Consider the following 25,754-nt stretch of genomic DNA (forward strand, 5'->3'; position numbering starts at 1 on the left):
CGGACAGAATTTTAACTTTTTACTTTCTCTATTTTTGTTCTACAAAACATAAATTAATTAAAATAGTTAGTATTAACAGTTTCAATTGATAAAATGTTGAAAGCAAAAGTCCCTTATAGAATAGCCGTAGATTAGCTCCAATTAGTATTTGTCTTTCTCGAGGAGCAGACATATGGAATCTAATATAGGTGTATTGTACTTCACATGAGACTTACTACGCATTTTAAGTTCCAACGAGCGGATTTTTCTTCCGGCGTGAGTTCTGACATAATTTACAGCGTATGGAAAGGCTGCACACATACAACGTCATTGTAAATAATGGTGAAATTATTAAATGTATGAAATGGCTACTGCCTTTTTGAGTTATTTATAAACATTTTTAATCCCAAAATGGCAACCAAAAAATGCAAAGTTGATGTAGAGTGCCATGCGTTCAATGATGAATTGACTTTATTTTATTTCAGAAGTTAGAATTTTTATTTTAGAAGTTTTTACTCGGCCCACCATATTTTTTTTTCTCCAGATTTTTGGCCCACGACCAAAAAAGTTTGCCCATCCCTGAACTAGAGCATCGTATTTGCAAAACATATGACTGATTAAACAATATTCCCAACATTTTAATAACTATATAAATTAAGTTAATTATAGAAACTATCTTTGTGATAAACTAAGTCACATCTCCAGATATTTAAAATTCAATGCGTTGCATAACGTACAGGATTAATTTGTTTTGATATTTTGGTAGCTTTCAGTGAATGAATAAAGTTATCTCATTGGTTTCTATTGTTTGTTAATTCATTAGTGTCTATTATTAAGTAACTTTTCTAAATGTTAAAATTTAATATGTTGTCTAACTTAATTTGTTTTGCTATTTTGATAGCGTTGAATGATTTGAATAAAATCGAGAAGATCCGTCAGATTAAATTTTGGTAATAGGCAAGCTTTTATTTAAACCGTTGCAATCAATGTTAAACCTTTTCAGAAATCATGTATAACCTTGTGACAACCTTGTCTCGGAATTTTCTTTTTATTGTCACGAAAATGTTTGCACTAAAAACCTTTTTTCAATGAAGAAAAAATGTTGCAGTTTCAAACCTTTTATCCTAAAAGGTTTGAAAATTATTTTGTGAATATTTTTTTTAAATGTATTGTCTCTTAGGTCCATAATGACGTTTTAGCTGACGTCACACTAGAGATGGGATCCAATTGGGTATACTATAGCCTACGTCACAGGTTGTGTTATTCCTACTAAATTTAACCCATGAACGGCATTTTCTGCGAGCCTAACTTCAAGCCACAAATAAACAAACGAATTGGTTGATCGTTTAAATAGCTGCACGCCAGATTTTATTGCATTATAAAGAAAAGTAATTGATATTCGATTTTTGATTAATAATTGATTTATGTGGATAGTGGCATTTATGTGGATAGTGGCATAGAATTTAGCATTGCGTCATGGTAAATGTTATTCCTGCTAAGTGGAAGTAGTTGTGTTTTTTTTATATTATACCCAATTACATTGTCCATTAAAATTTCAAGACAAGGTGGATTTTAGCTGAGCATGCAAGACATTGCGAAAAAAAACCTTATAATGACCTAGATTTAAGATTATTTTCACCTTGAGTATTTATTACTAGCTTTATTCAAGGATGTTTTTTTTCACCCTTGAAACCATAAATCGACCTCGATTTAAGGTTTTTAGATAGAAGGTTGTTTTCCAGGGTTTGGAATTAGGGTAATGTGCGTAGAATGGATCAGATTGACAAAAATCTCGTTTTAAGGTTAGAAGGTTTACACGTAAACCGCATCACAATCGTTTTTAGGTTTACATTAAAAGGTTTTTGCTGAATTAAAATAAACCTTATTTTGCGTCATTATTTCTTAAAATAAACCATATTCTGAGTTGGTTCAAATAATTTATTCTTTTTACTCTCATGTATTTTACTAAGAATTATCTCGAACGGGGCTCGAAAAACCGCCCGTCCTCGGCGGTCAAAAATTTCCAGCAGACAACGAATTTCGAATCAGACGTCCGAGAGGACGGTCATTTTCCCGTTAACGTTCGATACACTTTCAATTTTTGTTATCTTACAAAAGTCTAAATGAGCGCCTCACTTCTAAAATGACCCTCTAATCTAGAAATCCCGTACAGCAACATACTGCGCATGGTGGAATAATGTTTTTTTAGTCTGGGAGTACTGCAGCAGTTGAAAGGGACTTTTCAGCAATGAACTTACAAAAAAACACATTACGTAAGCGTTAAACGCAATTATGAACATCCACCTAAATTGAAAACCCCTTTCAGATTTCTGTGCCGAAATCTCTGTATATCATAGGCTTGATTGTGGAACTGGCAAACGTCCTATTTGATTCATTTAAAAAACGCAGTACCCTCGGAGAAATTGACATTCCAGATAAATTGACCTTTGTCATTTAAATTATTTTATAAAAGAAATAAATTATTTCGTAAAAGAAATACTAGATTTTACTATTAGTAGAGCCCGGATTTTGATGACCTAAAAAATCTCAACTAATGCCCTTAAAATGTGGAAAAAATGCCCTTAAAAAGAGCCAAAAATGCCCTCAAAATGTGGAAAAAATGCCCTTAAAAAGAGCCAAAAATGCCCTTAAAAATGCAAAAATTGCGCAAAAAATGCCTTAAATAAAGTAAAAATATTGAATTAAGAAAATATTTTGGTCTTTAAAATTATTATGAGTCATTTAAAAGTATAAAGCAATGCAATACTTGTTCTACGTTCATTAATGTTTGAAAAATATGTTTTATATCCTAAAATAACAAAAAAAGGAAAATATATTGACACCAAAATATTTTTATTTTGTATAGAAACTTTAATGGATATGACAACTTCCATCTCATAATATTACTAAATATCAGAATTACATTGGATTATTAAATGTTTTTTGATAATTTGAAATGTAAACGAGCGTCTCTTGTCTGAAAGTAAATTTTCATTCCTGCAGAAGCTTCTTTCAACGTCTACTGATGTTATAGGTGCGTACTTGAAAAAGACGGTCTCTCTTACTTACAATTTTTCTTCAATTTGAGAAGATTTTGCTTCACCTGTTAATATTCTATAGATTTTCTTCATTGTTTGGAAGCCAGTGTAATAATGAAAATTGATAAAAAAAAATAGTAAAAATTGGAAAAAATTAACAAAAAATTTTAAAAAATTCATTAAAATGCAAAATATGCCCCAAAATTTAAAGAAAAATGCCCGATAAATCTAAAAACATGCTCTAAAAGACAAAAAATGTCCAAAAATGCAAAAAATGCAGGAAAATGCAAATGTCATCAAAATCCGGGCCTTAACTATTAGTAACCTAGTATTTCTTTTATTACTGTATAATGTAATCCTAGTAACTACTAATTCATTGTGTAATTTATATAAATGATAGTAATAAATAAGAGAAAATTATGTTTTTATTTATTTAGAAGCGACGGGTTAGTTTCAAAGGAGGACGGGTACATTATTGGACAAGCCGTCCTCGGGGACGGGTGAAATTTCTGAGTTTTTTCGAGCCCTGATCTCGAATATTTTAATTGTGTATTTCATCTTTAAAGATGTTTTATTCATCTGACAGGAAAACCCCAACTTAGATATATATAAAAAAAAGAAGTTCAAAATGTAAGTAACCATTTGTGGATCAAGTAAAAATACTATTTTCTATGTTGTTTTTGTAGGTGTGACTATTCTGCTGTCTCTGACAGTCTTCCTTTTGTTGGTCGCAGAGACGATGCCCCCCACCTCCGATGCTGTGCCTTTGATAGGTATCTCTTTCTTTTATCTCTTTCTTTCGATTGGAAAGAAGAAAATATTCTTTTTGGGGGGACATTGCTTCTATTTCAGGTGCTTTTTTTTAAATATATTTCATCACATTTGAAATATATTTCATTTTTGCGCAGAAAACTGTAGAAATCAATTCACGTTACCCTTCACCAAGAATTTCCTGGAAACGAAAGAAGAAAAAGAGTCTGTTTTCGCGTGAATAATATTTTTGTTTTTCAGTAGCACGAGCTATTTGTTCTCCATTGGCAAAGTGGGTGTTGTTATGGGTTTGATGGCTTGCGCACCTTATTTGGACGTCATCACACTTTTCAACTGTGTTCAAGAGTAATAGTAAACAGTGCTCATGCTTTGCTATGGCGACCGCTGCTGTTTGACAATTTTTTTAAAATTCATTTTTTCACTTTTAATTTTGTTATGCATTAAGTTGATGGGTTTATTTTTGAGATATGGGACCAGAAAGATACTTCTTGAGTTGTGTATAAAACAAAATTTCATCATTTGAACGATATTTTTTCGTTTTTATTGTTTTATTTAAGAATCATAAATTATTACCTACAGCTCAAACTGGATCGTTTTCAATACTAATTTAGGTTAATATCACAAATAAAGAGTGCAAAAAAATTAAACAACAACCATTTTGCCAATGGGTTCACTCCAGGAGCGTTAGTCCTAGAGTGAAGAGATGCTACCAGCAGACGTCCTCAGAATATGTGGCGGGGGGAGTTCTTACCGTAGACAAACTGCATTCTTCTCTGTACACTTACCCCGTTTAAAAGGGAATTGGGGATCATTTCAGTGGGTGAACTGAATTTCTTCTAGACAGGCAAGTGTGGTTTCCGATCTATTATTTTACGCTGACTCATAATTTAGATGTCATCATGGTAAAAGGAAAAAAAGTACATTTTTGTACTTGTACCTCTTCACGCATTGCTATCAAAACGATTGATGCATTGTATTTATGTATTTTTCCGCTAAATCGAATAAAACTACACACATTTTAATAGAGGACATACTTTGCAAGGGATTTTATGTATTTAAAATACTTCTTTAGATACGCCCACGTTGAATTGCTATCTGGGCATGTAAGGTCTATTTTCTGGTGTCATTTTTTTAAGCGGAATTAAATTAGAAATAAATTATGCAAATAATTATTCAACAGTTGTTATACTGCTCTACTCGTTGGAGTCGGAAGTTATGAAACAGCGGTTGCAGAATAAACAAAAAAAAATTGTTAATGGATCCCCTCATATAGCTAGATATACAGGGCTTGCAGCGTAATTTCATACTTGAAATAAGGCAGTTTATTATTTCCTGTGGAAATTGGCCTGAATTGTCCTCTGGCAATTTCATACCCTCCGACTCCAAGGAGTGTTACGCACGTGCATGCGTGTGTATTTCAATTGTTGAATGGTTATTTGTTTTGTATTGTATCAATGCATGTACAAATCAAATTTCATTAAAATCGGTCCAGTAATTCTAGAGATAAACAACCGAATCTGCAAATTCTCTCAGTTTCTTACACCAGTGTAATCGCGTCTGCTTCATTGACGGATTCGTTGGCTATTCGAAAACCGAATAAGAGGATGATAAAATTATCGAGTCACTCACAAAAATCAACCACTGTTTTTTTATTGATAATTTTCCTGGTAAAAATAATGACACAATAACGGATTGTCCCTTAAAACTCAATTAGTATTATCTAATACCCAACTTTGCTTCGGCCAAAAAATATAAAAAAAATATATGTCTTTAAAAAATCACCACGTTTTTATGAGAGTTTACGAAGCATGACGATAACAAATGAATGGATTTATGCATTTCAAAATAAGATTAAAACAACGAGACAGTCAAAAAAATAATATAAAAATTAACAGTCGACCGGTCCATTCCTTGCTGGTTAACAGCATTTGCAATAGGAATGAGGATCCGGTTTAACCTGGTTGGTAGGGCATTGGACTCATGTCTGAGTGGTCGTGAGTTCGATCCCCGAGTGGCGAAGTGTACGAAATGGTGACTAGTGCAACCTAATTCTATCAGGGATGCAAAGTTCACCAAGTTCCCATAACAAATCAATGCCTCTGGGGGTACTGGGTGCAAGATTGATCATGCTCTGGCTCATGTCAAAATGACGATCTGCGGATGGATCGATGATGTGTGAACCTTTCTATAAAACGTGAGGTGACGTATGTATGTTGCCACCGGTTAATCCTCTGTGATGTTTCGCAGACAGTCTACAATATCTCATTGTGCAGCTCTAGTGCGATGTAAAAGTACTAAGTCTGGCTTTAGTTTTGACTTAAAACGTATGTATTTATCCAAGTCAAAAGTTTTCATGGTCCCAACAATTCAAATTGATGGTTTCAGTTCGATTCATGATGGTCCAACATTATTTGATGGTCACCATCATCCAACATTTTCGATTATGGGTTCATGGTTTTTGATATACCTTGCAAACTTCCATGATTCCAGGACGGAAAATGCTATTCAAATACTATGATGGTTAACCATCAAGAGAAGTATGATTGTCATGGACCAACAATTCATGATGATCCGTGATGGTCCATGATGCTTCCAACTATGCATTTCAATGATGGTTTATTGGAAAAAATCAAATTGCTTTGATGGAATAAAGCATCAAAACAATTTGTTGCTTTTTTATGTAGGTCCATCATAGATAAGTTCGAATTCTAACACTGAGATGATGGTTATTCATAATCATTCCAACATTTGATTTCTAAGAAATTATGAGGGAAATTTCTGATGGTTTAGCATGAATAAAGGATCAAAACAATTCTTATGTTGGGCTATCATAAATCAGTCTGAATTCCTACATTGTGATGATGGTTACGCATGTTGGTTACTATCAAAAAATATAAGGGTGCATGATGGAATTATTGATGGTTACCATCAATATTAAGTAGGTTCATCAATGGAAAGCAATCAAAAATTTTGACTTGGTAGGGTAATCAGTATAGAAAACTTTGTTGGTATTGCATTAATAAGATGTCAAGGCAATTTTATACAGCAAAGTAATAATTTTAGGGAAAAACTGCGTGATGGAACAAAAACATTGTCATCCGCCACCTAACTTCGATTTCTCGTCAACGTTCTGCAGAAGAAAAAGAACTTACATTCGTCTCGCAATTTTTTTTTCTTCTTTATCTCAAATAAGCTATTTTAAATCGTCTGTTCTATATGCCAGCTTCAAAAAAAAAAAAAAATGAGTAAAAAAATTATCAAAAATCGAAAGTATATGTGTGGGGGGTTACCCAATGAAATTACTCGAGAGAAACTAATTTTAAGATAAATGGAATTTAAGTTTCTTTTTCTTCCTGTAGTCATTTCACGCACCATTTTACTTTCGTTCCCACAAATAAATGATTAGATGTTCAAAGAATCATTTTTGCTCTTATAAAATCACGAATTCCTTTTTCTAAACCAATCAAAAACACCCTCCTATTTCTTCCCCTATTAAAAATCTTTCATGTTCTAACACAATCTTTGATTGGTCGAATCTTCGAATTAAATTCTGGCCAAACAATGCGTGTTTATCTTAATGTCTTTTTTTATCAAAACCTAATAGTTCCAATCTGAAAAATATGATATGTATAGAATCGTACTGACATTTTAAATAAATAAAAAAAAAATAGATAAAATGCTTCAATCTTTTTAGTAAGTAAAGTGTTGGTTTGGAAAATAAAATCTGAAATCTTTACATAATTCTTGTATTGAATTGAAAACCATATGAAATATGAAAGAGAATTTAAAATTGGTCTCTTCTTTATCACCTGTGTCTGAACTTTCTCTTTTTGAATGTTTTCATACCAAATTATCAGACGTACTGTAATATTCTTTGTAAAATTTTAATTATCAGGTCATACTGTACAGCTTTATTGTTTTTGCGTCGCTGAAACCGGTTTGCACTTGCTTACGTTCGTGTATGACTTGGTTAACATTGTAATGCAACACATTAAAAAAAAATACAAATGGGAAGTATGTAAAAAATCTCCCGAATAAAAACCCATTCCATGCATGTTTAAATATAAATGTATTGCATATAAATTCGTGCAAAATATGTAATTATTAAAACACTACAGTGTGTCTAATCATTTGGTCTCATTATTATAATAAACTAATATAATACCTGATATAATAAATATTCTATATTTATATGATATATCGTCTAATTGATCCAACCGTCAAATTTATATGATATATCGTCTAATTGATCCAACCGTCAAATTTATATGATATATCGTCTAATTGATCCAACGGTCAAATTTATATGATATATCGTCTAATTGATCCAACCGTCAAATTTATATGATATATCGTCTAATTGATCCAACCGTCAAATTTATATGATATATCGTCTAATTGATCCAACCGTCACATTTATATTATATATCGTCTAATTGATCCAACCGTCAAATTTATATTATATATCGTCTAATTGATCCAACCGTCAAATTTATATGATATATCGTCTAATTGATCCAACCGTCAAATTTATATGATATATCGTCTAATTGATCCAACGGTCAAATTTATATGATATATCGTCTAATTGATCCAACCGTCAAATTTATATGATATATCGTCTAATTGATCCAACGGTCAAATTTATATGATATATCGTCTAATTGATCCAACCGTCACATTTATATTATATATCGTCTAATTGATCCAACCGTCAAATTTATATTATATATCGTCTAATTGATCCAACCGTCAAATTTATATGATATATCGTCTAATTGATCCAACCGTCAAATTTATATGATATATCGTCTAATTGATCCAACGGTCAAATTTATATGATATATCGTCTAATTGATCCAACCGTCAAATTTATATGATATATCGTCTAATTGATCCAACGGTCAAATTTATATGATATATCGTCTAATTGATCCAACCGTCAAATTTATATGATATATCGTCTAATTGATCCAACCGTCAAATTTATATGATATATCGTCTAATTGATCCAACGGTCAAATTTATATGATATATCGTCTAATTGATCCAACGGTCAAATTTATATGATATATCGTCTAATTGATCCAACGGTCAAATTTATATGATATATCGTCTAATTGATCCAACGGTCAAATTTATATGATATATCGTCTAATTGATCCAACCGTCAAATTTATATGATATATCGTCTAATTGATCCAACCGTCAAATTTATATGATATATCGTCTAATTGATCCAACCGTCAAATTTATATGATATATCGTCTAATTGATCCAACGGTCAAATTTATATGATATATCGTCTAATTGATCCAACCGTCAAATTTATATGATATATCGTCTAATTGATCCAACCGTCAAATTTATATGATATATCGTCTAATTGATCCAACCGTCAAATTTATATTATATATCGTCTAGTTGATCCAACCGTCAAATTTATATGATATATCGTCTAATTGATCCAACCGTCAAATTTATATTATATATCGTCTAATTTAACTCATTGATACTAAACTAAACTCAGTGGCGCGACAGCCCATAGAGGGCCAAGTCCTACTGTGCCCATCTCAGTTTTCTTGACCTTGGGCTCTGGGGTGCAGGAGCATATAATCCGGTCAGGTGGTCAGCCGAACCAACACCTCCTAGAAGTATGAAGGCCTCAGCACGGATCAATTTAGTAGTCCGATGTGACGAAGTTAACTGCGCAATAGATGAAAAACAAGAAAGATGTCATTACGTTCGGGGTACTAAGCTGCGCAGTGGTTGAAAATAAGACATATGTCGTTACGTTTGGACTACTAAAGGATATTTATGGTAACCCGTGCAGAGGCCTACTCTTTTCTAGGAGGTGTTGGCCGAACCCGGAACCCCCAGTGTTTAGTTCCCAAGCATGCTTGGTACTCATTTATCGACCCTCTGAAGGGATGAAAGGCTGAGTCAACCTTGACCGGCCAGAGGATTGAACCAGGGACCTGTGGCACGCTCAGCCACCGGGCGTCTTAACTCATTGATTCGCGAACGAAAACAAGCAATAAAGCTGTATAGTTATCACCTGATAATTAAGATTTTACATAGAATCATATTGTGCGTCTAATAATGTAGAAAGGAAGTATAATATTGAAATTTAGGATTGTAATACTATTAAATTCTTTTCGAAATGACTGATTATGAGGAAAAGTTTAAATCGCCGTTTTATCGCATTCAACACAACATCTGAGGGGAAAAAAAGCTACTTTATTTTTATGAAGATAAAAATATTTCTCTGAAAATCATCCTGGCATATAAACAATAACATATTATTTTTAATTTCTGCCTTGTTGTTTTATCTTCCTATTGTGTGTTATAAAAATTTCTAAACCATAACCTAAAGCCATAACTAGAAGAAAAAAATCTGAAATGACTAAATTAGGGAAATTGGAGAATCGAGATACAATGAAACCTCTCAGTAGCAACCACTCTCCGTTCTATAGGAAAATGGTCGTTGACGTAGGAGGGTCGCTCGAAGAGGTTACCTCCATTGAATTCAAAATTGTTATCGAAGGTACATGATTTTTCACAAACTGTTTTAGTTTTAGTCAGTGTCATTTTCTTGGTGCAGAAATGTTAGCGTCATGGAAACACGGATCTATGAATAAACTTAAGCGTCTCTAAAAATGATCCCAACTGATATAACTATGCGTATAAACAAATTTACCAATTATGTAAGATAAAGCTATTTTAAATAAACTAGTGGGCTGCTCCCCCTGCTCGCTAACGTTCGCCCACCTCCGAAAATTGCTACGCAATCTTATATGGTTTGCTTCGCAAACCAAGATCGCTTCGCTCGCCACTAACTAAGGTACGTTGCAAATGCACAAAATTCTAAGAATTCAAAACAATCCTTCAAATCCATATAGCAACTTTTTTTTTTTTTTAAATTACATCTTTTTAGTTAATACTAAGTCATTGAAATAAATTTGAATTCAAATTAAGACTCACTGACTGAGACTCATTTTTCAATGAATAACTAATGACAATAATAAAACAAATAAATTCGTGATATAAATCAAAAATCGTCAAATAAATTCGTAATACATAAATTCGTGATAAAAAGCGCTTTCGACAAAATACTAAAATAGAGATCTATCGACAAAGACTACTCACTTCTACCTAGCTTAATAGTATGAGATTGCCGCAGCTGAATCGTTATTTCAGTTTCCGTTTTTAAAAGCGCTACATGTTGAGCAACCTCGGCTAGATTTGGCTTGTGACATTTTTAGCGACAATCATGGGTCGATTTTTTAGCGTTGCCATTTGGGGAGTTGTAATGAGGCTTTTTTTTTGTCGCCGTGTAAGAGAAATATATATATAGATAAACAATTCTTTGTCTAAATCTACATTTAATTTCATATCATGAAAATGAGTTAGCTTAAAAAGATAAGGAGAGGTTTTTTTTTCTAATTAAACTTTCAATTCTAGAAGTAAATAATTGATAAGCATCGTCTTTAATGCACTCGGATTGCAACATGAGGTTTGTATCGTCAAAAAGAGCTTTCTTCTTAATAAGAGCCTCGCATGAATATTTTGAATACATTTTAATCTGATTACTTGTTTTGTCAAATTTTTTGTTTTGATAATTTTTGAAGGTTTTTTTTTTTTTTTTGAATACCCGGTTGAGGTTGTAATAGTCTCACCTAAAGGTTTTCTTCAACAATGGTCGTTACATAGAGGTAGTCTTTCCTGGAGGTTTCACTGTAATATTTGCGCAATTATAATGCAATTTTAAATACGTGTAGGGATTAGAGATGGCTAATATTTTCTGGAACAGGTATCTGGACGCGGTTGCAATGCATGCAGTTAGATTATTTTTAGGTATTAGGTTATATTTAATTTCATTTTTGTCAACTTAAAATTCTAGAAGACAACTAAGCCCTATTTCTTTTCTTTATATAACATGAAAAAATGCTGGTTATTTTGTCAAATATACAGAATATAATGTGCTGTTCCTAAATTGTTTTTATTTAAAAATAATAATACACTATGTTGTATTTTAAATTCAGAGATTAATTTTTTTTAAAAAATTTCTAATTTATCTCAATATTGATGAAGTTCTATTTCTTTTCCTCTCGTAGAAATGAAAAGATTCTGGTTATATCGTCAAACAGAATGTAATAGGGAACTCCTATATCTTTTTTATTTAGAAACAAGTAATAAATCTGTTTCTAAATTATTTTATGCTTGTTAGAAAGAGGCAAATTTTGTGAAAGAATTTTTTTCTGTCTCACTCATTTCTCCTAAAAACGCATTAAAAGGAACTATATTTTGTAACAAAAATTATTGTATCTATTATTATTCATTATATTTGATTACACTAACGAAAATGCCTTTCAAGTGTTTTCAACCAATTTAAACTACCTGATCTAAAGTATAATCACAAAAAGAAAAAAATATATATACATAAAAAAGGACGAAATATATTTTTTTCACCGACCCTAAACAATAGAGAATAAAAGAGAAATTAATGTGTAACTGCTTTCGTTTTGTTTAAAAAATAACTGGAAAAAACTTCGCAATATTTTCTTACTCTGAGAAAGAAAAATATGTATTTCCTAATTTTGTCAAATTAACAGAAAAATATGTATCTGCTACAAAAATACTTGCCATTCTAAACTATATTTCTGGCTGCGGTCAGTGTGCGGGTGGGTGACCAGTTGGATCAGTCTGCGTAGGGACCGAGGGTGTGCGGTATTGGTCCTTATTAAACTGATCTACTGTAAAGCGCTCGACTTCGCGTGCAGGTCGTTGGGCTACCGAAGCAGGGGTGCCACCCCCTCTGCAGAGGATCAAAATTGTAATGGCTTGTCTCCGGATCATTTTCAGGGATGTTTCTCAGACCGTCGCCAATAGCCCATTGTGCAGCTCTAGTGCAACGTAAATTAACTACAGCAACAACAATTAAATTATCTTTCAAATGTAAAAAAAGTTGAATTTTTTTTCCTTAGACCTGTTATTTTGGAACAGGTATTTGGAACAGGTATTATTTTGTATGGTAACAGCTGGAACCTGTTATTTGAAAATACCTGTTATTGCCCATCACTAGTAGGGATACGTGCTTTTAAATACGTCCAATAATGTGAAAAAGTACCCCACCATAGAATCAAATTTGCATGTCTATTTTTTGTAGTGGTAGACGCAATACGGTACTTCCCCACCCAAATTATATCTGTGATAGAAATCGATGAATGAACACCACTAGTTGATTCGTTGCTGTTCTGTGAGAACCCAAAGAGCTGTATTAATACCACAGTCCTTTTGCTGATCGCGAGAGCTGTACTAATTTCACTGTCGTGGTCTCTCCTGTGTTGTCATTAGCAGTCGCGTGTATACAAGCCGACGTTGTGTGTGATCGAGACTGAGTAGCAATAGAGCGAGGTGGTGGATAATTTCAGAGTTTCAAGTAGCAAGTCAACTGTTCATTGTGGACCATCCATTGAAGCAGTCATGTTCAGATCGAAGTGGACGTCGGAGTTTAAAGTCAATTGGTTAACGGCGATATAATATAGGAATTGAAATGAAAATGGGAAAAAAAAGGGGAGGAGCGTACGCAAGCACGATTTTAGAGGCACGATCCTTGTCTCCCGCAGCTTCCAGTGCTTGGACCGAGCTATCCAGTATTTTTCCTGCAAGAGTCCAATGCAGGACTCCATTTCTTCACGAATGTTGCACAATTGGCAGAGAGGCCATGAAAGAACGATATATCCAGTGGTTGGAAAGACAATCGTGGCCAGTAGCTGGGTGAAACGTTGAAAGAGATTTGTCCCTTGCCCATAACGTAATATTTTATAACCGTCGTTGAACAGTTGACAAAATATTTCGGGTATATGACTACTTATGTTCAACTCCGTAACCTTGTAATTTCGAACCAAATCCAGAAGGCAAGGAAACTCCTAGATCGAGTATTGGTAGAAGTATGCCTTCGTAGATGACTTTTTGATGGAATTAACCTGCAATTGCGTTGCATCGAGAGGAAGACCACGAGAACATCCCACGGTTAGCCTGATGACGAGGGTACCCATGATCCGTCTACCATTGATGATCGCTGGGGATTCGAACCCGGTTCATCTCATTGGAAGGCAAATGCTCTATCCCCTGAGCCATCGTGGCTCTATAACGGAATATTTGTGATTTCCTCCATTTATTTCTTGCGCTTAAGAATAATAACTGTAACATTGCAAGAGCCAAGATGACTCAAGGGATAGTGTTCGCCTTCCAATGAGATGTACCGGGTTCGAATCCCTAGCGATGGCTGGTCGATATGAATTATGCACATCGATCACTGCGTTGATGTAAAATATATTCCGCTCAAACGAATTATGGAAAAAAAATCCCCTTGTCTTCTGCCTAACTGGGTTTCGTTGTTTTCGTTTTCGTGTGACGGAAATGCTGATTTGTTTCATCAAAAAGCTTTTCTTGGAGGCTTTTTTGTTCTAATACTTAAGAAACTGACGGTCCTGCATGTAAAAAGTCGTATTTTAAAATGCAGTCTTCACCACATAGCAAGTCTGTTTTTCCATGTTATTAGATGGGGAAATAATGTTTTGAAGAAAAAATTCCTTCTAACTAAACCATCAGTGGGTTAATCCAGAAGTTCCCTCGTGTTCTGTGTTGCGTTCAAAGTTACAAAAATGTGTCGAATGTTCATCGCTGGTTATAAAATAAAATAAAATTGTACCAAAAATGTCCTTCCCATAATTCTTTAATAACAGTTCTATTTTTTTATGTTTAATATAAGTTCATAAAGTATGACTTAACTCTATCAAACCACAGATAAAATTACCGCATTTAGTTTTGACCATTTAAATTGCAAGAATTGTTTCGTTTTTTCTTTCTAATGATTTACACCAATATTATCCATCACAGTTATATAAAGAAAAAAAAAATACTAAACGAAAATACTTTTTTTTGTTTCGTTCGCAATACATCATTTTAAACAGGAAAACACAAAGAAAAAAATGATTCAAAAAGTCTAGTCTCATATTTATAAAAATATTTCTTCTCAAAATGAAACAAAAGAGAAACATTTTCCTTTAGTATAAACGCTATTCTTTTTTTAAATAAGTTGCACCTGTAAATTCCGAGAAGAAAAAAAAAAGAGTATGTTTTTTTTAAATACAACTTTAATTCATTTGTATTCGAAAAGAACGAAATAAATTGTTTCAAAAAAAATTTTTAATAAATCAAGAATATTTTTTTTTCTGAAACAAAAAAAAATTGGTATTTTGGTGCTTATTTATTTTTTGGGGGGAAGAAAGGGTTCAGGTTTTAAAAAAAATGTCAGGTAATTATTTTTCTTTTTATACAAAAAAATTGATTTTAGGAAATAAGGCTCTTTAACTACATTCATAAAAAAAGGTAGTTATGCTAAGTGGCTGTATGAATTAAATAAATGATTGCGCTGCAGAAAAATCGATTTTTTTTTATTTTAGTTTTTCCCCTTTGTTTTTATTAGAGTTCTTCTTTTTCGGACTAATTCTCGTTAAATTGCTTACTTTTTAAAAAAAAATCATAATGCTACACTCTTGTAGAAATATTGCTGTAACTAAACCTCCTCCATCATGGGAGCACCTAAATTACTTTATAGTTCACAGTTCTTCATCCCTTTTTACTGTTTCGAATTTTTAATAAGTTGAAAATTCACAGTCATAAACATTTACAGCATTCAAAGGAATTTCTTGATCGTGAAAGTGTCCAGTAGTGGACTGATCGTAAAGACACGGTTCCCTGTAGAACACCGAAGTTAAGCATCAGTGGCTGCAGTCAGTAAGCGGGTGGGTGACCACTTTGATCAGTATGCGTAAGGACCGAGGGTTCGCGTTATCGGCCTGCGTTAAATTGTTCGACCGTAAAGTGCTCAACTTCACGCACAGGTGGTCAGGCTACCAAAGCAGGGGAGCCATCACCTCTGCAGAGGATCAAAATTGGCATGGCAGGTCTTCGAATCATTCTCAGGGATGTTTCCCAGACCGCCTCCAATACTGCAACTCTAGTGCCGTGTGAATAAAATACCTATCCATCTTCCGTAAAACAGCATTCATTTTTTAAGTTTGTTTCATTTTTGCAAAACATTTAGGAACCAAGTATGTTAACGTTGTCCGCAATAACACAGATACAAGTAGTATTTTTCATAAATGAGCATTTATTAACTTTAATGAAAAAAAAAAGATAGCGACATTTGAAAATAATCTATCAGCTTATTTAAATTATGTTTTTTTCTTCTAACACTAATTTAAATTAAATTACCTTAAATATGTAGAATTGTACTAACCAAGACATTAAAATACAATCAGTATTTGCCTACTTGTCACTTATCCGTAATGAAAAAATGAAGAGCCCTGACTGTCTGTCTTTGTGTATGTGAGTCACAGAACCTTCAGGATTCTTAATGTTTTGAAAAATGGACACTGGGACACCTGAAATTCGGACACTGGGTGAAATGGGAAATTTTACCCCTGATCCAAGACCTGATCCAAGAAATCGCTCAAACATTTTAATTAGAGGATTTCAATTCGACAAATTTGAGCCGTGGTGGCTCAGAGGATAGAGCACTCGCCTTCAAATGAAATGAATTAGGTTCGAATCCCAGCGATTCGAACCTACTTCATTTCATTTGAAGGCGAGTGCTTAATTGGGTCGATTCGAATTTCGCACCCGGCATGTTCCGCCCGCAGTGCTGAAGCAAAATATCATCATTGGTAGACGGATCATGGGCTAGAGTTCCCTTGCCGTCGGGTTAACCATGGGGGGTTTTCGTGGTTTCCTCCCCATGTAACGCAAATACGCGTTAGTCCCATTAAAAAGTAATCCACGATGGCTAGTTTGTAACTATGTTTCATACAGGAGTTCAAATGTTATCTGGGTTGGGTTCAAAGTTGCAAGGCTACGGAGTTACAGAGTTAACGAGTTACGGAATCAAACCGTAAACTCAGAATTGGATCGGCAGTACAACGTCTGTTATAAAATAAAATAATATGAACTGCTGAAAGATAACTACGAATAGCACCCCTGGTGTCAAAATGTCTTTATAAATATTTTCCTATATCTATAAATCATTTTCAGTGAGATTTCCAGGTATTAAAAGCGCCGTCATTAGTTTTTTTATGAGCTTTATTTAAAGCCTCGTTGCTTGCTTCTAAAAGTTTGACATCGTTTTGCGACAGTTGACACGATGTCCCTTGCAGCCAGGCTAACCGTGGGGAGTTTTAGTGGGTTTTTTTCTCCACGTAACGCAAAAAAGGGTTCTTTTCTTCAAAAAGTCAATACTTGATCCATGAGTTCCCTTTTATTCTGGTTTCAAAATTACAAGGCTACTGATTTGAACATTAGTAGTCGACGGCTGTTCAATGGCTGACCGCTCAACGAGGGTTACAAAATAAAATAAAATGTAGGTACTGTGGGTTGAGATTTTTAATGGGTCCTCGAAAGGAAAAAATACTTGATTGTGGTATATAAATGAGTTCACCTCATCTTAACAGCATCATGCTAAATGCTATTCAATACAGATTTTTTTGATTGGATGGAGCATTAAAAACATGTTTTGTTTCATCTAATAATGTAAAATTATGGGAAATAGTAAATAAAAAAGTTATATTTTTAAAATTCGATTTCTCAGAAACTATTCGTTTGATTTCGCAGAAAATCTGTATTTCGCCATATGAATTTACATTTTTTAAAAGTATGTAAAAAAATTTATACCTTAAATTTCAAAATTGTTCTACCATAGTTAAATAAAATAATAAAATATAATAAATATTTTCTAATAGTAATTTTTTTTGGCATGAAATTATCTTTCAACGAACCTATTTCATAATTGAGAGCAAAAATATTTTCTCTTAAAAAGTTCTATATAAGTACCGTTTCTATAAAAGTTCTATATAAGTATTTTAATTCTCTTTAAAAGTTCTATATATAAATATATATCCAATCATAATAGTTCCTGCGGTGACCTCAAATATGCTAATTATTTAGTCTTAACTATTAATTAAGTTTCGAAACGGGCTCAAAACCGTAATGTCTCTGAATAAACCTGTTTCTTTTTGACAATGAAGAGATATTTAAATATTTAAATAGAAGAGATATTAAATATTTAAATGTGATTAACTAATGAGTAGCATAACTTGTGCGCGCGTAGCGTAAAATTTCATTCATATTTTTTTTGTTGTTGCTAATAACCGATCACTAATCTTTATTTTTAATTAAATAAAACTTCGCTTCTTTTTCTTCTAAAATTCGTTGTTTCTTCTAAAATTTTATTCTTAATTTAGTAAAGAAATTTGTATAATACATTTTATTGAATAAAAAAACAATTTATTCAACGAATGACGAGATTTATAAAAGATTGTTTCTGATAGAATGTGATTATAAATTAGCTTTTTTTAATTTTACTTTTTAGTTTTTATTTCAATAACTGATACAATTTCAATATATAGATAGGTATGCGCAGATTTGGAATAATATACTCATCAATTTCTACATTATATGTTTTATAATTATAATATGAATACGTAGTCAACATTTTTAAGCATCTTAAAATTTCTCAATATCTTATATATATATCGTCGTAATCTTCAAAAAAAATTTTAATTACCTGTCCGCGCGTGTTTTGCTGAACTATTCTACCAACTATTAAATTAAATTTTAAAATTTCTCAAAATGTTATTCCTTACGCTGCCACGTATATTATTTTTTCATTAATATATACATTTCAATTTTTTTGTACTTTAAGATTTTTTTCTAAAGTAAAATTTCTTTTTAAATTATTGTCAAATTTTTATTAAAAGAAAAGCTAGCTAGCTGAGAATTAAATCTTATTAAGAAATTAAAAACATTCTACATTTTAAAATTTTTTAATTCAAAACAGCTGACTATTTATTAAGCATACTATTTTTTCGAAAAATGAAGATAAATTATTGATTGTCTTTTTATAGTGTTACTTATTTATTTCAGTAATGAAAATTAAATGCATCTATGTACACAGCAAAAATAATTCAACAGATTGTTTTGTCTTTTGAATGAACAACAAGTTATGGGCATGCAATTTTATTTTGACATTCAAACTCATTCTCCCCCGCAAACTTCAGGAAAATTGGCCTTTTGAAAAGGTTGATGTTAAAAAAAAAATTTTAAATTTTTTATTAAATATTATTTTTCAACTTTAGCACAGTTCAAAAAAAATATTGTTACATCATTAGTTTATGCCCAATTGAAACGTGACACTGATTTAATTGAAATCTGTTTGGACTTACTTGAAACAGTTAGAAACTATAAAAATTATAAGAAATTAAACTTATTCCTTTATTTTGCTAAGAGCAGCAATAATGAAGAAATATGAGGAAAAGCACCGTTTACCATCATACTTACTATTGATACATTTAATCATATAACTTGAGTTATTTAACCAAAAAAAATTAATTAAAATAAAGAGTAAAATTAAGTTATCTTTTAAAATAATAACTAATTAAATAATAACTTTTAATATAATTAAATAATAACTAATAAAATAATAATAATATACTTAATTTAAATAACTTTTAAAATAATAATTCAAAACTTAAGATTTTATAACCAGATACTTAAAATTACACATTGAAATTGACTATCTAATGCTGTGAGAAATGTAAGTGTAATAAAATACATCTATCTTCTTAGTTTTTCTGCCACCATTACAGTTGCTTAAGGACGTTAAGAATTGTGTTTAAAATGAGACAGTCGTATCAGATATATGAATGTAATGATGGTAAGAATCGTAAAATAAGTTTGTAATCAAAAGAATAAATCAAAGAAATTATCGAAGCAATATTTAGTGATCGTATTTGTTGAACATGTTGTGCGACAATTTATGGTGAATTTACGAAAATTCGTTTCAAAATGTTTAAAAACATCAGGATGCTATTTGCAAATTATTTTTTTATAAGGAAAGCCACGTAAATCTCATACTTGATAAAATGAAACGATTTCTTAAAAAAAATGATTCATACAATACTATTAAACGTGCATAGTTCAATCTTTTTAAAATGAAACGTAACATTCACTAATTTCTTCAATTATAAAAAAAAGCTATATCGTGAATTATATAAAACCTTATGAATATGCATCATAATCTCTTCCAGATATTTTACATTTTTAATGGGATCTGTTTCGTGATTTGCCCTGCCCAACTCTGTTTGCAAATTTGGTTTTAGCAAAATATCTTTATATTTAACGAAGTTAAAAACAACTTAAAATAAAAATAATGCCTAATGAAAATTATAAACAATTTATAAATCGATTCGAATTTTATTTTTTAAGGAGATGAAAACGAAAGCAATCCTTGTTTTTTGGGCAGAAATCAACTAAAAACAAATCTGTTGCCTAGAAACTTCAAGATATTTTTCTTTTAACTATTTAAAAAGAAAAAAAAGCCTTTCTGACCCGAGCTAACACAAAAACGATAAATGGCTTCAGTTTTTATTTCATTATTTTTTTATTGTATCAGCTAGGTTGCTTAGCAACGGAGTATTGGCGATAACGCAATTAGAGTAGATTACATTAAATTTCTCCTCATTCCATGGTGATGGTTATTGGCCTCTCTTTAGGATGACGCCAAATATATATAATTTCCTACCACCTCAATATTTTATCCAATTTTATCTCCATCCTACTTTGAGAGTCAGGAATATACAAACATAAATATATATATTTATTCAGAGAAAGTGCGTTTTTGTATCTGATTTCGTAACTTAATTAATTGTTAGCAATAATTAAGAAGCATATTTAAAATACCCCCCAGAAATCATTAAGATTGACGCTTAGTACATGAAAATACGATCATTAGAACGAAAGTTATTCACTATTATATCTTTTTTTTTCATACTGTACACCTTTAATAAAACCCAACAGATGTGCATCGTCTTAAAGAATGTAAGCTTAAATGACAAAAGACAGTGAAATCGGTCGATTAGTTCCTGAGTAATCGAATTTTAAATACAGTCGAACTCGTTTATAACGAGCACAAAGGGACCGTAACATGTACTCGTTAAATCCGAGTACTCGTAATAAACGGGTACTTAAGACAGGAGTGCAACCAGAAGAGGGGGGGGGGGCTTGGGAGGTCAAATGATTGAATTTACTTAAAATTTAATTAATACTTACTTACTTTAATTACATTAATTAATTTAATCGCGTTTTTTTTTATTTCGCTCACATTTCTTATCATTTTGAAAAAAAAGATAAGACATAAAGATTAGAAAGATGAGAAAAAAGATTGCAAGACAGAAAAATATTGCTCGCTAAAACCGGGTCTTGCTCGTTAAAAGCAACTTCTGTTCCATAGACTTAACATTGATCCAACCAAATATTCTCGTTTCCCTCGGCAAATCCGAGTTCTCGTTAAATCCGAGTTCTCGTTAAATCCGAGCTCGTTATAAACGAGTTCGACTGTATACGACTTTTTTAGAACTCAATTTGTCTGGTTTCTTTTTCTTCTGTTTTTTAGTTATTTTTATTTTTGCTCCTCATTGCAGACCAAGCCTCATATAAATATTGTATAATTTTAATGTCCTCTCTTACTAATTTTGATGAATTGCTAACATAATTGCATACATTAATTATAAACACTAATTTTAATAAATTTCGTTACAATTGTGCGTACTGGGCTTTTTATCCTCAGACTAGAAAACGGATTACATATATTAAATAATTTAATGAAATAGCGTATGGAATAACGAATTTATGAAGAATTTTTTCGAAAATTTCTTACGAATGTAGACTAATATGCGGAAAGCTTTTGTTCTATTTATTTATTTATTTTTAATAAATTTATATGGTCTTTTTATCCCCACTATCAAATCTTCAAAGTTTAAATTTGTCAGTGATTTAAAAAATTCTGTTCTTGAAAATGAACATTTTATTTATTTTTTTCTTCGAATGAGCTACGAGATACTGCACTTGTAAGAAGCAATACATAAGAGTTTCTGTTGATCTAATGCCATTTACCAGTATCAGCATGGCCGGGATAGCCTGGTCGGTAGGGCGCTGGGCTCACGTCCGAGAGTTCGTGGGTTCGAACCGCGCCGGCCGAAGACTCCCCGTGTAGTTGGTGAACGATGCAAGTTAAAATTCTGTCGAGTAGCAAAGTCCTCCATTTTCCCATAACAAATCAACACCTCTGGGGGTACTGGATTGGAAATCGATTGTTCTCTGATTCAGGTCAAAATTACGATCTGTGGATCTATGAATGGGTCCGCCTTATAAACAGGTGAGACGTATGATGTGGCAGAAGTCGAATTCTTGGTCATAGATGGCGCCACTGAAAAATGAGAATCACACACTCTGCCTTAAATTTGCTTGGTTTCACCAAGAAGACTTGCCCGTGTGGCATTAGAACCAACCAACCAGTATCAGCAAGCCTGCTTGATGAAACTAGGCGGATTTAAAGCAGAGGGTGCGTTTGTTGTCTTTCAGTGGCGCCCTCTATGACCAAGAGTACGACTTCAGTCGCATACAACTCACTGTATAGGATGAATAGGAAGAACCAATCGTACATCCATTCGTTCATCCACAGATCGTCATTTTGACCTAAACCAGAGAGCGATCCGTCTCCAATTCTATGCTCCCAGAGGTATGATTTATTGTGGGAACATGGAGGACTTTGTGACCCGACATATTTAACGTGCACCAGTCACCATTTACTACACTGGGAGTGGAGGGCCATCATTAAGATTTTCTCTTTTGTGTCATTCTAGGTACTTACTTTGCCTGCATTATGGTTATGGTTGCTTTCTCAGTGGTAATGACAGTTGTTGTACTTAATTACCACCACAGAAGTAGTGACACCCACGAAATGCCTCATTGGGTATTTATCTTCCTTTCTATTTAATAGAATTCTTTTATAAATGTAGCTGCTATAAAGCCCTTCACGTTTCCTTTATTTGTTTGCCATAACATTTATAGTTTACCATAACATAACATTATTAGTTTTCCATAACATAATTTTAAAACCATGTAAGTATGTTTTTTTAATGTTGAATATGAACAATGCGCATGCGCAAGTTCTTCTTCCGATCCATCAGTGCCATTCAAGAATTTGGATAGTATCGTATGAATCCTTCAATTTCTTGGAGAGAGAAATTTCTCTAATTTCTGGGATTTAAGAACTTGGACCAGGCATTTAGTCTGGAGGAGTTCTCCTCAAAGCCGCTCATTAACTCCTTCCTTCTCGCTCCCGGGAAGGTTTTGCCCTCTATTTCTCGCTCCCGTGATATTTCCGGGCTGGAGTGTACAGTAGTAGCGCGCCAATAAGAATAAACTAATTCATCTATTTTGCCCGGAAAACATTTTATTTCTCATTTTACACACCAGATGGCAGTACCAGGATATTTTTAAAGTAATTGTAAATAGTTTAGTTAATTTTAAACTAGATGTCAGCACTGATCAATGTTTAGGGATTAAAAAAGGCACTTTTATGACAGTTTTCTTGAAAATTAACCGATCGAAGAAGAAGAAAAAAATTAAAATAAAAAACTTCTTTTTTTTCCAGATCCGATCAATGTTCCTCATTTGGCTCCCCTGGCTTCTGAGAATGCAGAGGCCGCCTCCAAAACTCCAGAGGAAGGCCTTCTTCGGGTCCAAGAAAGAACTGGAGTTGAGACAACGTTCTTCCAGGAGCTTACTGGCCAATGTGATGGACATAGACGACGACTTCAGTACTTCGGAGGAGCAGCTGGCCACCGTCCGTGGCTGCTGTCCAACTCAGAGGGAACTGGCCGCCATACTTCGCGAGTTGAGATACATCTCGAACAGGATGAGACGTGAAGACCGCGTCACGGACATAATAGCGGAGTGGAAGTACGCCGCTATGGTTGTGGACAGAGTATGCCTCATTGTGTTCACCTTGTTTACTGTACTCTCCACCTTCATATGTCTCTTCTCCGCCCCACACCTCGTAGCTTGACCCAAACACAAAGTTAACATCTCGGACAATATTCTTTTTTTTAACCACGATAGGTTATCCGACTTCATGCGCCAAAATCTTTGTTTTAGAACTTATAATCATTCAAAATCCTCAGACCGGGCAAGGTTGACTCAGCCTTTCATCCCTTCAGTGGGTCGATAAATGAGTACCAAGCATACTTGGGAACTAAACACTAGGGGTTCTGCGTTCGGCTGACCACCTGACCGGAACATCTGCCCCTACACACCAGATCCCAAGGTCAAGAAAACTGAGATGGGCACAGTAGGCCTTGGCCCTCTAGTGCTGTCGCGCCGCTGAGTTTAGTTTAGTTTAATCATTCATAATGTCATGTCGTGAAATTTTATTAATTAAATATTGTTTTCATATTTTATTTTAATTAGCAATATTTTTTTTTATTTGAAAACAAAACTTTATCGAATTTTTCGACAGACATGATTTTTTTTAAATGTTTCTGTGTTTAAATCGATGATAAAAATCTGCAAAATTATGTTAAAAGAGCCGTGATAGCTCAGGGGATAGAGCATTTAGGTGAACCGGGTTCGAATCCATGCAATGGCCGGTCCATACGAATCAGCATCCGACTTGCATCAGTCACAATGCTGACGTGAAATATAATCAGTGATTGACGGATCATGGGTTAGAGTCCGTTTGCAGTCAAGCTAACAGAAGGAGTTTTTCGTTATTTTCCTCTCCATTTAACGCAAATGCGGGTTAGTCCCAACAAAAAAATCCTCCACAAAGGCAGATTTCTCCCTATACTTGATCTTGGAGTTCCCTTGTCTTCTGGATTTTGTTTAAAATTACAAGGATACGGAGTTGAACATTAGTAATCCTACACCCGAAAATTGGGTCAGCTGTTCAACGACTGTTATAAAATATATTACGATATTCATTTTATTTGAAAAGAAAACTTTATCGAATTGCTATTATTCAAAATCGCGCTAAACTGTCAGCATTTTTTGACAGACGTGATTTTTTTTAAGTGTAAAAATTTTTGAACAGCTTTAATCCTTGATACGAATCTTCCAAATTGTGTTAAATGTATGAAAATTTAAAAATAAATTCGTTTATCCAAATCTACACCAAAGTGATAGGAGTAGTGCTATAAAAAGAGTGTTGGCATTATTTTATGAAACGAAATGCAATTCGGTAAAAAAATACATTATTTTTTTCATTATTATTATTACTCATTGCATGAAATGCTATCATATGATAATTGAATTTCATCGAATTTATTTGTAGTTATTTCAATTTCGAAATTGCGTAGTTAAGGTCTTCAAGATTAAACGGTTACATATTTCAAAAATCACACTTTGATTGAATTCCTTAAAAGAAAGAATATTGTCCGGAACTTGTTACTGATAAATATGTTACTGAATGACTATCCTTTGAGATACTTTGTTTATGAGAAAAATCAAAGTAACTTTCGAGATTTCTATGGTGAGTGTGTGTCTGTGAATCTCCGACACGATTATTACTAATATTGAACTCGTAGAAAACAATTCATAAATTGAAGTTATCGATTGCAAAATTCTAACCATGTTTGGGGTGCCCTCTAAAGTTCTCATCCATCTTCTTAAAATTTGGAACTACTGTAAAAATTGGTGTTTAGGTTTAGTAAAGTGGCTACAAGAGGAGATCTTTTAAAGCGAGCTCCACCTGATAGAAAGCTGGTAAATTAGCGTTTAAATTTCAAAAACAGTACGATATAGGTTGGAAAAAATAAATGGCATACAGGGTGTACAGTGTAGCATTACTTATGAATAGATCTGTCTTGAAAAGTAACTGGTTAAAAAAATTCCGCGAATTCTAGCAATCAAAATATCTATTTTGAAAAGGGATGTCACACGTCTAAGTGCTTCATTATACCGGGAATTTTTAGCTCTTACTCGGTGTAAAGTAGCAAGTTTTTCATTCGTAACACTAAAATTTAATGACGGTAACATAAAATACTCATAAGAACCAATAAATTT

The 25,754-nt window shown here is 33.0% G+C and overlaps 1 protein-coding gene across 1 annotated transcript in view; it reads left to right on the forward strand.

The window, feature by feature from the left end:
- The window catches only part of LOC107444340 (neuronal acetylcholine receptor subunit alpha-7-like), an 80,792-nt gene extending 55,271 nt beyond the window's left edge, over positions 1-25,521 (forward strand). The window contains exons 6-8 of the mRNA XM_087169540.1: positions 3,704-3,790; positions 22,553-22,662; positions 23,347-25,521. Of these exons, the coding sequence (XP_087025666.1) occupies positions 3,704-3,790; positions 22,553-22,662; positions 23,347-23,760 (611 nt within the window). The 3' untranslated portion in view covers positions 23,761-25,521. The remainder of the gene's footprint in view (positions 1-3,703; positions 3,791-22,552; positions 22,663-23,346) is intronic.
- Positions 25,522-25,754: the final 233 nt, after the last annotated feature.

This window comes from Parasteatoda tepidariorum, chromosome 8 (assembly GCF_982258835.1).
Source record: "Parasteatoda tepidariorum strain Cologne lab strain chromosome 8, Ptep-v5.0, whole genome shotgun sequence".
NCBI lineage: Eukaryota > Metazoa > Arthropoda > Arachnida > Araneae > Theridiidae > Parasteatoda > Parasteatoda tepidariorum.